The sequence below is a fragment of the Lampris incognitus genome, chromosome 7 (genome assembly GCF_029633865.1).
Source record: "Lampris incognitus isolate fLamInc1 chromosome 7, fLamInc1.hap2, whole genome shotgun sequence".
Taxonomy (NCBI): domain Eukaryota; kingdom Metazoa; phylum Chordata; class Actinopteri; order Lampriformes; family Lampridae; genus Lampris; species Lampris incognitus.
The window spans coordinates 10,496,698-10,510,104 of record NC_079217.1 but is presented as its reverse complement, the minus strand read 5'-3'; the positions used below and the strand labels follow the sequence as shown (position 1 = coordinate 10,510,104).

Genomic DNA, 13,407 nt, shown 5'->3' with positions numbered 1-13,407 from the left:
TCCCTAAAAAAAAAAAACCTTTAACAGCAACAGAGGAAAAAATAGCAGAGACCTCAGGGCGCGCAAAATAACTGCCACCCTGTCTGCTTTTCTTTAAATTATTTCCAAAACACGGCGATTCAAACGCCCCCTCTTTACGGGTCCCGCTCCTTTAAATGACGAAAGGCTTCGTCATCACATGCTGCCAACGAAACCCGGAAGTCATTTGCTGGGAGGGGGAGAGGGAGGGAGGGGAGTCACGCCATTTGACATATGCAGGGGGTCTCGCTGCATGCCACATAGCGTGCGCGTCGGAACGTGAAAAGGTAGCGTAGTAACGCGTTATAACAACCGCTGCGTCACCGATGGCCGTGACGGTCACGTCAAGTTTGGCGAGCGTATCGCGCGGGCCGTCCGCGCGATAGTCCCCCGTTGTACCGGTCCTGTAACGGCTCCCATTTATTCAGTGCCACTTATTTGCGTGGGTCGAGGACTTCTGAGATGTACGCGGCGGGGTGAGTACTAATGGGTCTAGTCCTCTGTGTCCAGGGAGAATAATGGCCTTGAAGATGGTTTTTCTATTTACTTTATCAAGGCAGACATAAATGTGGTAACGGTACCGCGCAGTTGGGCTGTCACAGTCGTTCCTCTCACGAGCGAGCGCGTGTCACCTCATATGGGGCAGCCTTTACATTCAGAGAGCAGGCGGCCGCCGCGGGTTTGCGAAACAGGTGCATGTAGAACCTGATAATGTAATAAATCCCCGATAATGTAATCACCCTGATAATGTAATAACCCTGATAATGTAATAAAAACGCGCTTGATGCCATTGAAAATGCGATAAAACCTGATAATGTAATAACTCCCTGATAATGCAATAACTTTTTACCGATAATGTAATAAAGTATTGCATTAACAGGAGGTTATTACATGATCAGGTTAGCCTTCCTTTTTGCAGGTCCTGATAATGTAATAATTCCCCAGTATTGTAATAATTTAACAGCAGACCACCTATTAATGGGTTCAAGTGGCGATACTGTGCTGGCAACTCTAGCTCCAGAGCTCTAGCGCCACCAACAGGTCAAAGTTGGACATGAAAATGCACTTTATTACATTATCAGGAAGTTATTACATTATCAGGTTTTATTACATTTTCAGTGGACTCAAGAGCAGATATATATATTTTTTATTACATTATCGGGGATTTATTACATTATCAGGTTCTACAGTGCATGACGTTATAACAAATACATCAGAATTGCAAGCTGGACATGACATTTCGCAGTCGTTTGCGCAACTCACCATGGCTTTGTACGGGACCTCCCTCTCCTCTGTCCTCTCTTGTGCCTCAGGTTTTGACACGTGGTAGCTGTGAAGTGTGGCAGCTGTAAATCAACAGTCGAAGTGAGAGAGACCCCCCCAGACAGCCATGTCTAGATCCAGTCGGCGGTACAAGCCTGTGCAGGCGGTCAGCAGCAGCAGCAGCGTTGCTCTCCCTGGCTGTGACCGGGTCCGGATGCCCCGTGTCCGCGTCCTGATGTTCTGCTTATTCGCTGTGTTGATCCTGGCAGTGACGCTGGGGATGTACCTGTCCATCGACACGAGTAGTGACCTTATAAACCGCATGCCTGCTGTAGATCTAGTCAAAGACAGGGTAAGGGGCATGGTTTTATGCACAGCTAAATAATGGCGTGGCTACATTGGTTTTACATAGGATGATTTGCACTAGTCTAAGCATTGCCAGAATTATACGGTTCGTCATCATGTTTATTTTCAAGGATGTGGATTTGCGCCAGAGAACCAAACTGTAGTCACTGACATAGAAATACTAAGTAGTTCTAGCAGGAGGCATTAGCTATATTATCTTAAGCTGCATCATAGGTTTGGAGGACCTTGTGTCCAGAGATAATTGGTGTATTAGGAATGTCATTTATACATCTCACATTTTAGCGTATTAACTGTATCAGGAGCACAGATTTGGGTCACTCTGGTTACTCTGGGAATTGAAATTCAGTCATTCAGCCAACAATGCTGTTGACCCGGGGCAAAGTGTGCTGTAAAGGTCCCAGTCCCCAGTGGGTGTCACCGCCGCTCTGGTGTGCAGTTAGAGCACTGATCACATGGATATAGCTTTTCCAGGGATCGTCACTCCAAGCTGCTCTTTTCTTCCTCCCCAGCTGTCCCACAAACCCAGCAAGTGCTCTCCGGCTCAAATGCGTCGTTTGGCCTCCCAAGTAGACGGGACACGTCTGTGGGAGACTCACCTGAGACCCATCCTTATAGAGAGGCTGCCCGGAACACAAGGCAGCCTGGCTGTACGACAGGTAAAGGTGCACCAGTGGAATGATGGCGAATGTATATATTTGAACATATACTATTCTGATGCTTTCTTACTCTGGTAACATTGTCTAACTTTCTTTCTCTCCCCTGGTTCATCCACCCTCTCCTCTGTAACTCAGCATATCTCCTCCATACTGTCTTCCCTGTCAGCCGGCTGGACTGTAGACCAAGACCCCTTCTTCTCTCAAACTCCTCGTGGCCAAGTTACCTTCACCAACATTATTGCCACCCTTGATCCTTCAGCCCCTCGTAAACTGCTCCTGACCTGCCATTATGACTCCAAAGCCATGCCTCCAGACCCCCGTGCCCCTGAGAAGGTTTTTCTAGGGGCTAGTGACTCAGCTGTGCCCTGCGCCATGATCCTAGAATTGGCTACTGCTCTGGACGTCCAGCTCAGATCACTTAAACAGCAGCAGGTATGTGTCTGATTGTCGGTGTAGTTAAACAGGCATCCTCAGCTTGCCTATTAATACTCAATATAATTTAGATTGTTTCTGTGTTAGGTTTTGAGTTTTGGTTTGGAAAAGACGGATAGACAAAAATAAGGAGTTTAGTGGGAGAAAACGCTGACACATTGCAGTTTCCTGTTGAAAATGCACTCACACATTCCTTCTTTTCCTCTGCTTTCCTTCTTTCTATGACAGTTACAAAGAGGAATGATATTAACCAGTTAATCTTTCTTAATTTTGTTTCTTACATTATCATTTCTTCCCACCTGCCCCCTCTTGATCTTTTTTTCCTTTCGCTGCAGCGTAGGGTAAAAAATTGCTGACCACGGCCCTCCATTGTGAGTGTGACAGCGTTCTGTTTTTAGCAGTGTCTCTCCAGAGACTGTGATCTATGGCAGCTAGAAAAATAACACTCGCACAAACAACACACAGATTGCACTGCAGAGAAACTGCCCTCAGATGCTCCTTTTTAGGTAATTGTGCATTTCCTTTCTCAACATGGCTTTCTTCCTTTCTCTCTCTCGCTCTCTCATTTCTCTGCAGAAGTCTCCGGTGACTCTTCAGCTGGTGTTTTTCGACGGGGAGGAGTCATTTGAAGAATGGACAGCGACAGACTCCCTGTATGGTTCACGTCACCTGGCTGAACGCATGGCAAAAACACCCCACCTGCCAGGCTCTACACACACCACCATGCTGCAGGCTGTGGTGAGGCGGCTGCGTTCGTGCATCCCGTGGTGTTGCTTTGGAATTGTAATGTAGAGTCGATGACATAAATTATTGATGATAAAAAGCCTTTTCTTAGTTAAACAAGGGTGAGGCCATTCTAAAACAAAAAGAGTTTTCCTTTTTTGGGGGGCCGGGCTTATTTCTAGTCTGTAACTTTATACTATAACTGGGAAATTCAATATTTTAGGGAATTACTGAATTTAACCTAGTTATTTTCAAATTGGTAATACCTGTATGTGAATGTACTCATCTCTTACTCCATGTCTGTAACGATGCAGTTATGTCTGTCTATGCTAGCGATAGATAGATAGATAGATAGATAGATAGATAGATAGATAGATAGATAGATAGATAGATAGATAGATAGATAGATAGATAGATAGATAGATAGATAGATAGATAGATAGATAGATAGATAGATAGATAGATAGATAGATAGATAGATAGATAGATAGATAGATAGACAGACAGACAGACAGGCGATAGTGCTGTGCTCAAGCAGGAATAACAACAAGAAGAGAGTGTTGTTATGGCAGAGGGTACCAAATTCTTGCTGAGGCGAGCCCTCCTGCACATAGGAGTCCTGTAACTGCAGACAGAGGAGAGGAGGGTAAACTGACAGTGCAGTGGGTGTTCTGAGTTTGTGCAATTTGTGTGTGCTTTATATGTTATGGCTGTGGTGCTGACTATCGATAAGGTTGTGCTGGATTAATGATATTTTATACTCAGGGTATTCAGCTGTTTCACTTGGCTTTTCCACTAGGATCTCTTTGTGCTACTGGACTTACTTGGTGGTCCTGACCCGTTGATTGTGAATCACTTTGACAACACAGCTCGCTGGTTCGACCGCCTGATTGCTGCAGGTAAACACCAACAAAAATGTGGTATTTTTCACTTTGCAATTTCAACTCTTTCTCACAAGCCTGTTAACTTGGTCTGTTAACTCTGTTAACTTGCATGTCCTCCCTCCTGGTGGGAGAGGACATGCAGGTGGCTGGTGTGACTGAGGAAGATGCAGAGGACAGGAAGAAATGGAAACGGATGATCCACTGTGGCGACCCCTAACGGGAGCAGCCAAAAGTAGTAGCAGTAGTCTCTCAAGCCTTTATCTCTGCCACTCTTGCCCTTTCTCAGAGAAGAGACTTCATCGACAGGGTTTACTGGCCTCTCACCCCTCGGAGCAGACCTACTTCAGGAAGGACGTATACCTCGGACCTGTACAAGATGATCACATCCCCTTCCTGCATAAAGGTTGAGCGACAAAGACATGTGTGCACACTTGCCGCTACTTTAGGTTTCTGCTGTCTGCATAATATATAGATGTACCCGGCTCAGAATTAACTTTCCACTGGTAGAACAGGTGCTACTTACTTGCTGAGGCAGTGGCACTAGAATGTGATCCAGCTGCGTCTTATCTGTATATATCTATCTCTATCTATCTATATATATCTATAGCTATATATCTAGAAATGTCTATATATATATATATATATATATATATATATATATATATATATATATATATATATATATATATATATATATATACACTACCGTTCAAAAGTTTGGGATCACCCAAACAATTTTGTGTTTTCCATGAAAAGTCACACTTATTCACCACCATATGTTGTGAAATGAATAGAAAATAGAGTCAAGACATTGACAAGGTTAGAAATAATGATTTGTATTTGAAATAAGATTTTTTTTACATCAAACTTTGCTTTCGTCAAAGAATCCTCCATTTGCAGCAATTACAGCATTGCAGACCTTTGGCATTCTAGCTGTTAATTTGTTGAGGTAATCTGGAGAAATTGCACCCCACGCTTCCAGAAGCAGCTCCCACAAGTTGGATTGGTTGGATGGGCACTTCTTTGAGCAGATTGAGTTTCTGGAGCATCACATTTGTGGGGTCAATTAAACGCTCAAAATGGCCAGAAAAAGAGAACTTTCATCTGAAACTCGACAGTCTATTCTTGTTCTTAGAAATGAAGGCTATTCCATGCGAGAAATTGCTAAGAAATTGAAGATTTCCTACACCGGTGTGTACTACTCCCTTCAGAGGACAGCACAAACAGGCTCTAACCAGAGTAGAAAAAGAAGTGGGAGGCCGCGTTGCACAACTGAGCAAGAAGATAAGTACATTAGAGTCTCTAGTTTGAGAAACAGACGCCTCACAGGTCCCCAACTGGCATCTTCATTAAATAGTACCTGTTAGAGCCTGTTTGTGCTGTCCTCTGAAGGGAGTAGTACACACCGGTGTAGGAAATCTTCAATTTCTTAGCAATTTCTCGCATGGAATAGCCTTCATTTCTAAGAACAAGAATAGACTGTCGAGTTTCAGATGAAAGTTCTCTTTTTCTGGCCATTTTGAGCGTTTAATTGACCCCACAAATGTGATGCTCCAGAAACTCAATCTGCTCAAAGAAGTGCCCATCCAACCAATCCAACTTGTGGGAGCTGCTTCTGGAAGCGTGGGGTGCAATTTCTCCAGATTACCTCAACAAATTAACAGCTAGAATGCCAAAGGTCTGCAATGCTGTAATTGCTGCAAATGGAGGATTCTTTGACGAAAGCAAAGTTTGATGTAAAAAAAATCTTATTTCAAATACAAATCATTATTTCTAACCTTGTCAATGTCTTGACTCTATTTTCTATTCATTTCACAACATATGGTGGTGAATAAGTGTGACTTTTCATGGAAAACACGAAATTGTTTGGGTGATCCCAAACTTTTGAACGGTAGTGTATATATATATATAACTTTGTTAAATGAAACGCTCAACTGGATTATATATATATATTATATTTATTTATATATATGATGAGGAGGGAAAAAAACATTTTGAATAAATTACATTTTATTTTGCTTTGCCATTCATTTTTTCCCCTATTTTGCTTTTTTTGAAATAATCTGCTAATTTTAAAATAATCATTGGCATTCATCACCCCATTTGCACTGTGTAACCAAGGAAAATCTTTTCACATACTTGATTATTTTGGTCACAGTTTGATGCCCTGGTGTATTTGTCTTACATAATATATTCCTGTATAAACACACACCATTATAATTTCCTCCCATTTCCTTTGTTATCAAACGCAGGTGTTCCTGTGCTACATGTCATCGCTACACCCTTCCCCCAGTTTTGGCACACATTGGATGACACGGAGGAAAACATGCATCGACCCACAGTGGAAAACCTCACCAAGATCCTGGCTGTCTTTCTAGCAGAATACTTAGGCTTCTAGACCAACATGGCGTGTGTTGATACCGAATCACAAACATTGAAATGTCTTAGTGGACTTTCTCCGTTCAGCAGACCTACCTGAGGGACTGCACTCTCCGGCAGGAGTGTGGTTGATGGTCATCATGCAGATGATGAAATAGGCATCCGGAGAAAATCTTTACTTGGCAAGCCGGTCAGTCGACCAATATGTCAGCTTCCGGGTTTTAATGCAATTGAAAGGAGTGGACTTGACCCAGTGTTTTAGAGAAGGACCTCCAAAATGGCCCCTGTGAAATCCACGTAAGTGATACAAGCACAGTAATGTAGATGAGCTTGACCAAAGACTTCCTGGACTTGTATGAGGATTGTGCATGAGGCTGTTATCCCAAGTTCCTCTACGCGTTGCTGTACACACAAATAGCCTCACGTTAAAGCTTAACGCTAGCTTTATGGTAGGACGAGGACAGCTAGCTAGCTTTATGGTACCCTTTTTTCTCTGAAGAAGCAGCTGGGAACACTACTCTGTGAATTTAAACACCCTTTTATGAAGAGGGTCTTCATTTTTTTTTCCAAGCTGCATTATTCTTGTGAAAAATGGCCGCCTTCTCCCCGCCTTCAACCTTATTAACGGGACTGGGATTCTGTGGTGACTTTTAACCCTGCGTCCCTTCGGGATTTTAGCAGCGCTCTGAGCCAGGTTGACACTGATTTGAGGAACGAGAGAAAGACTCGAGCGAGTCCTGTAAGATTACAATCGCCTCGACTTAAGCTTCTCTTTAGCTTTACGTCTTACTGTCATTCATCAGTATGTATTGTATGCTGCGCTTTTTTTGTTGTTTTGCTACTGTTGTTTGATAAAAAAAAAAAGAATGGAATTAATACTTTACTCCATGTAAAGGGTGAAATTAGATCATTCACATTACACGGTTGGATGACCATTTTCTTTGCAAAGCATTTTGTGTTGACACAGGAATAACATCAGTTGACAAGAAACAACCACACACTGTGTATGTTACATACTGAACTAACTCAGGAGAGGCCTTCCTGCATGAGGCTCAAAAAAAGGGGGTGGGCGTGAAAGAGATTGAAGTGGAGGGCAGCCGTGGAGTGAACTAGGGCTGCCTGGAGGTGAAAGGTCAACGTGAGCGGAGGGATCGGTTTCTCTCACGATTCCACCAGAGCCAGAAGTCTGGAAACTGGAGACGGGAAGAAAATGAGGGGAATTAAAAAGCATGGACTTGTGCTTTGCATTCGTTGCATCTACTTGCACTAGAAAACTGGCTGTGTGTGTGAGCGAGCGAGCGGGAGAGAATGATAATAAATTAGAACAACTATTGTCTTAGTTTTGACCCTTGGATCGTCTCTGTCATGAAAATGTCTCTCCTTGGTGGAGTTCGATCATGTGTTTCTCTGATAATCGCCCACAAACGGCAACAAGAGGTTGCTGTTCCCAGAGGGCCAACCCATGTTTTCCTGTTCTGCCTGGTTTGTCGAAAACGAAAGACACATAAGGCCTTTAAACGATAACCAAGAATTGCACTCGAGAGTGTTTAGCATCAGCTGAGGTCTGACATGACATGATTCTCAGGTACCGACGTATTGGGTGCGATGGTCACTCGCTCTCGTTGCCTTCAGTTCTTGAACCAGTTGCTGACCTGTGTCACCGTCGGACCTGTGGCGGCTGCAAGCTCACATTTCTCACAGTTTGAAGGATAAGGTTTGTAGTGGTACCACTCTCTGAGTATGTTGCGGGGTTTCTCCTAGAGTCAATCACAAATCAAGTAATAGGTAATGTGTTGGTGAATTGGAAGCAGCTAAAGTACATATAGACGGTGATAAGTTAAAGGAAAAACCAACATAAAGTGTCTTAGTAAGGCGTTGGGCCACCACGAGGCTCCAGAACAGCTTCAGTGCTCCTTGTCATAGATTCTGCAAGTCTCTGAACTCTACTGGAGGGATGGAGCACCATTCTTCCAAAAGATATTCCCTCATTTGGTGTTTTGGTGATGGTGGTGGAGAGCGCTGTCTAACATGTCCGTCCAACATCTCCCATAGGTGTTCAACTGGGTTGAGATCTGGTGACTGTGAAGGCCACAGCACATGATTTACATCATTTTCATCCTCATCAAACCATTCAGTGACCCCTCGTGCCCTGTGGATGGGGGCATTGTCCTCCTGGATGAGACCACTCCCATCAGGATAGACACGTCTCATCGTAGGATAAAGGTGATCACTCAGAATAACTATGTATTGATTTGCACTGACCCTTCTCTCTAAGGGGACAAGTGGAACCAAACCATGCCAGGAAACTGCCCTCCACAGCATAACAGAGCCCCCGGACCCCCTCACTGTAGGGGTCAAGCATTCAGGTTTTTCCTTTAATTTGTCCCATCTATAGTTGACAACCTTGACGTAACACTAGTCAGGCAGAATCAGGAAGTTTTAAGTGGTTGGACTTGTGGGCGATCTTGTCAACCTGGTCAGGTTTGGTGTCAAACTGTTCTGAGCAACACTAAAACATGTACAGTACCGTTCACACTAAAGTCATATTCTCTTTTAAAAGGAAATTCACAACCTGAACTCTCCGTCTGTGATGCCACGCGCCGCAAAATCCCACACTGAGATTAAAAAGCACAGTTTTCCCCACCTTATAGCAGTAGCTGGTCTCCTCTCCGTCCCAGATGGTTCGAGGTAGCGGGAACTTTTGTCTCACACGGTATTTGGCCACAGCGGCCACCCTCTTTGTCTCTCAGCCTCTGTGTAATGGGCCCTGAGCCACAGCTGCTGGAGGAGCGGGTGGCTGCACGGGGAGAAAGGGAATCCCTCCAGCAGCATGTAGAGGTCAAGAAAATGCCCCTGGTGGAAGGCCACTGCCGCCTGGGCCTTAACCACACTCTCCAACTCCCCGGGGCAGGAGGAGGAGGAGTGCGCAGAAAAATGGCGAGGCGTTCCCACTCTGGAGAAGGACCTCACACACGCAGGCCAGCTGCTCTGCTGAGAAGGCCATCGCAGTGGAGACAATCTGATCGGCTCACACAAGTCCTGAGATTTAAGGCCTAGGTCAAGGGTGAGGGATCTGCAGACCACCCCTCCTACTGCCCTGAGGAGTCAGTGCAGGAAAGAGCTGTAAGGGCAACGGGAGCGTGTTGTCTGCTTTGCCGGTGAGTAAGACTAAGTGAATGTTTGCTCGTGTATATCATTACTCAGCTGGTCCCCGTTCTCCTTTGCCTTCCCTGGCGTTGTTGAACTTACAGGTGACCCGAGAGGGTGAGTTTAGGAAAAACACACTCCCGCCTTTTAATGTGCAAACACACTCAAAGACATTTGTATTTTTGCTCTCGTGTTTCCCATTGAGAATAGTTGTGCAAAAGAAACAAAAAGCTGCATTTGAATATGATTTCCTTAACAAATTAGAAGTGAAAGCAACCAGGTGAGTGATAAATTGCAGGACTGACTAGTGACGTACGACAAGTGAATTACACAATCCATTAATTCATGCATTCATTATATATACTATATATATATATATATATAAGATTTATATATTATCTATCTGTCTATCTATATATCCATTATCCAAACATTAATTCATGTGTCGGTCCTGTGATGGCCTGGCGGCCTGTCCAGGGTGTCTCCCCGTCTACCGCCCAATGACTGCTGGAATAGGCTGCAGCATCCCGTGACCCCAGCTGGGATAACCGGCTTGGATAATGGATGGATGGATGGATTCATGCACTGCACAGGAGGTTTGTAAATGTAGTTTATTACAATATCATGAACAGTAATATAAAAAATAGAATGCCTTTTAAGTAAAAAAAAAAAAAAAGAATAAGAAAACAAGAATGACAGACAACAACAGTCCCTTTCAAAAACGATCAAAAAATTCAATCAAAACACGACAAGGTCTTTGGTTACATCCCGAGGAAAATCTTGATTAAGTGGGAGGAAGTCAACGCGTTTTACCCCAGGCTTGAGAAATGTTTTGGGTGTAACTGTGCAAATCCACACAAACACTGTAACAGCATTGTGAAACTCTTCCACGCGGGCGAAGCTATCGACCGTATGTTGGCAATAAGTTGGTCTGTATAAACAGGATACCGTGCTATGCAAAAACATTCTCTTTGCATCCACCAATGTGAGGTGTTACTGACGTCACTCGGGACTAAAATGGATGATCTGTCCGAGCCCTTCTGCAAAATACCCAAAAGCCACCGGTGATCGAAGTAACATATTCAATAAACGCTACGGGGGGGACCCTTTACTGTACGTGAGAACGACTTTATCTCACTGGTAAAACCCCGCTTTGTGGAAAACTATTCAATATTCCAAGTAACAACGCCTTACACTTCCAAGCTCTTCCCACAAGGCCCTCTCTTATGTCATACAGTTAGAAGTAGAAACTGATGGATACATGCTTTAAATATACTAGATGTACAAAAGAGACAAACAAATACACTAATAAAACAGAGAAGACATTACTGGAGCTAGATGTGTGATGCTTTAAGTGTAGTTTTTTTTGGTGTACCATAATGGGCCAAACTTTTTTTCAACTGCTTCCCGTGTTATGGCATGGGGACGGCTCATAAGACGGCGAGCATTTTCGGGTTTAAATGGAGGGAGCCACACTGCACCGAGTCTTTCTAGATTCCACCGCAGAAGACCTCTTCCTGTCCACTGATTTGGCGCCTCCGCCGCTCTGCCGGGACAGATTACAGGGTTTAAAAACCACAATCGGAGGCTTCTGAACGGAATCGGAGCCCAGCCGTCACAACAACACAGCAGCGCAGTGTAAACACGATGCGGGATGAAATGTGCAAAATATACATGAAGAGATGGAGCGGTGACCGCGAGTGTCACGCTGTCTTTCATTAAAGATCCTACAGATGGGGAAATGGGGATTATCATGACAATCGTGGAGGGTAGCAATCGTGAGATACTGTAAAATCTTAACATTTTTCAAAGGAAAAATAACCCTTCCAAAGTGTAAAATTAAGGCACTTAATTGTTATAAAAAAAAACAAAAAAAACATAATGAATAATGAAAACATCATAGACTGTGAGTGCACTTGACAGTAAATATCCCTCAGCGGGATCACAGCAAAGGTTTTAGTGTAATGCACTATCACGCATCGTTTAAAAAGCTCGTCGTGTAAAATCCTATACCTCCCAAGTTTATTGGCTTTTGCACTCAGCCATTGTGCCATGTAGTGTGTCCCGTATGGAACTTTATTGCATAGAGTACAAACCAATTCAATTCCTATGTTACTTTGTTTCCACCCACAGTGAAAACAATCCTATCTCGGGTCGTGCACAAAGTAACTTCTAACCTCGTTCTGATCGTTGCCGACGAGGCTGTACAGTTCAGCCTGCACTCGTGATGGGACAGAGCTAGTATTGTATGCACTTGTATGCAGTAAAATATTGCAGCATAGCCCTTGAAGCTGTGATACAACTTATGCTTGAGGAAAACGATTAATCTCAATGGCTTCACACAAATCTACAAACATGCACCTTTCTCCCCCGGTTGCTCACGCAGAGGAATACACCTTAAATCCTATACCCAGAGTGTTTGTACAATTGCAGGTTCTCTATGAAGCCCGCAAACAGGGGAAAGAGAAGTAAAATGTCAGTCCAGCGAGTTAAACTAAACGGAATTTAGGGATGGGTACCGAAAACCCGGTATTAAACGGGCACCAGTGCTGATTAAAGACCGTGGTATCGATAAGCTCCGACGTTAACGGTTCTGCTATCGGTATTGGGAGAATTTAAGAAAATACATTTCCTATTTATTCAGGCTTCATTAACGTTATACTGTGCCTTTTATCTCACCAACTGTTTCTGATTTGCAATAAAATGAAGACGTTTGTCTATGATGCATTTTGGCTATTCCCAATCCAGAAGAGAGATCTCTCTCTCTCGCTCTCGGTGCCAGTCGGATGTGCGAGCTGAGGGACGGGGCCAATTCTCTGCCTCGCTCTCGCAAACGCACGCACACACACACACATTCGCGTACAGACACACACACACACACACACACACACACAGACCCACAGAGCCTGTTCGTAATGACAATGGCTGAGAAAGAACTCAGCGGTCAGAAGTCTGGTTACGCTTCACTAGAGTGGATGCTGACGATGCTCGTTTCCACAAGTGCAACAAGTCTTTTGCATGTAAGGGCAGTAACACAAGCAAGCTTTCGAAACACCGAGCGGAAGTGCATCAAACACAGGCAAAGAAATGCAGTTTTCGACGGCCTGGCTCGTAGTTCATCTCTCGTTGCCCCGTCCGCCTGAGGTACGTCGTGTACGCTAGCAGCCTAGAGCCCACACAAGAGTTCACTAACTAAATTATATAAACACGGATTGATGACTAAACGTAACGCTCACGAGAAAATAAAACAAATTTGAATTCTGTTCTTAATTTGTTTTGTTTTTTTCCTCTTACAAAAACAAAAACAAAAAGAACCGATAAAAGTACCGTTAAAGCACCGGATCGATAAGCACTATCGGTGAGAGTTGTAGTACCGTTGAACTCTTAGCGATACCCATCCCTAACCGAGAGTCACACTTTTAAAGTTACTGCCACTCAACATCCAAGGTTCTCATTCTCTAATGAAACACATTATGGGGTTGAACTCTGAAGCGCACAAAACTGAAAGGCAGAGGCGAGAGATCAGACCAGGTCACCAC

The 13,407-nt window shown here is 44.0% G+C and overlaps 2 protein-coding genes across 2 annotated transcripts; one reads left to right on the top strand and one right to left on the bottom strand.

Moving 5' to 3' along the window:
- Positions 1-244: 244 nt before the first annotated feature.
- qpctla (glutaminyl-peptide cyclotransferase-like a) lies at positions 245-8,238 on the top strand. The gene is made up of 8 exons (XM_056283479.1): positions 245-494; positions 1,332-1,633; positions 2,157-2,303; positions 2,439-2,735; positions 3,312-3,473; positions 4,258-4,357; positions 4,629-4,745; positions 6,595-8,238. The coding sequence occupies exons 2-8, from the start codon at positions 1,409-1,411 to the stop codon at positions 6,738-6,740; spliced, it is 1,194 nt and encodes a 397-aa protein (XP_056139454.1). The 5' UTR covers positions 245-494; positions 1,332-1,408; the 3' UTR covers positions 6,741-8,238.
- six9 (SIX homeobox 9) lies at positions 8,117-9,725 on the bottom strand. The gene is given in 5 exon segments (XM_056283743.1): positions 8,117-8,200; positions 8,311-8,478; positions 9,366-9,454; positions 9,457-9,644; positions 9,646-9,725. Coding segments are annotated over 5 exon segments (609 nt in total).
- Positions 9,726-13,407: the final 3,682 nt, after the last annotated feature.

What these genes read in the sequence shown, in the direction of transcription:
- qpctla (XM_056283479.1), top strand. Translation starts at nt 1,409, where the DNA reads ATGTCTAGATCCAGTCGGCGGTACAAGCCTGTGCAGGCGGTCAGCAGC. An exon ending in TAGATCTAGTCAAAGACAGG is followed by an intron (nt 1,634 to 2,156) that starts GTAAGGGGCATG and finishes CTTCCTCCCCAG; the next exon opens with CTGTCCCACAAACCCAGCAA. An exon ending in GCAGCCTGGCTGTACGACAG is followed by an intron (nt 2,304 to 2,438) that starts GTAAAGGTGCAC and finishes TCTGTAACTCAG; the next exon opens with CATATCTCCTCCATACTGTC.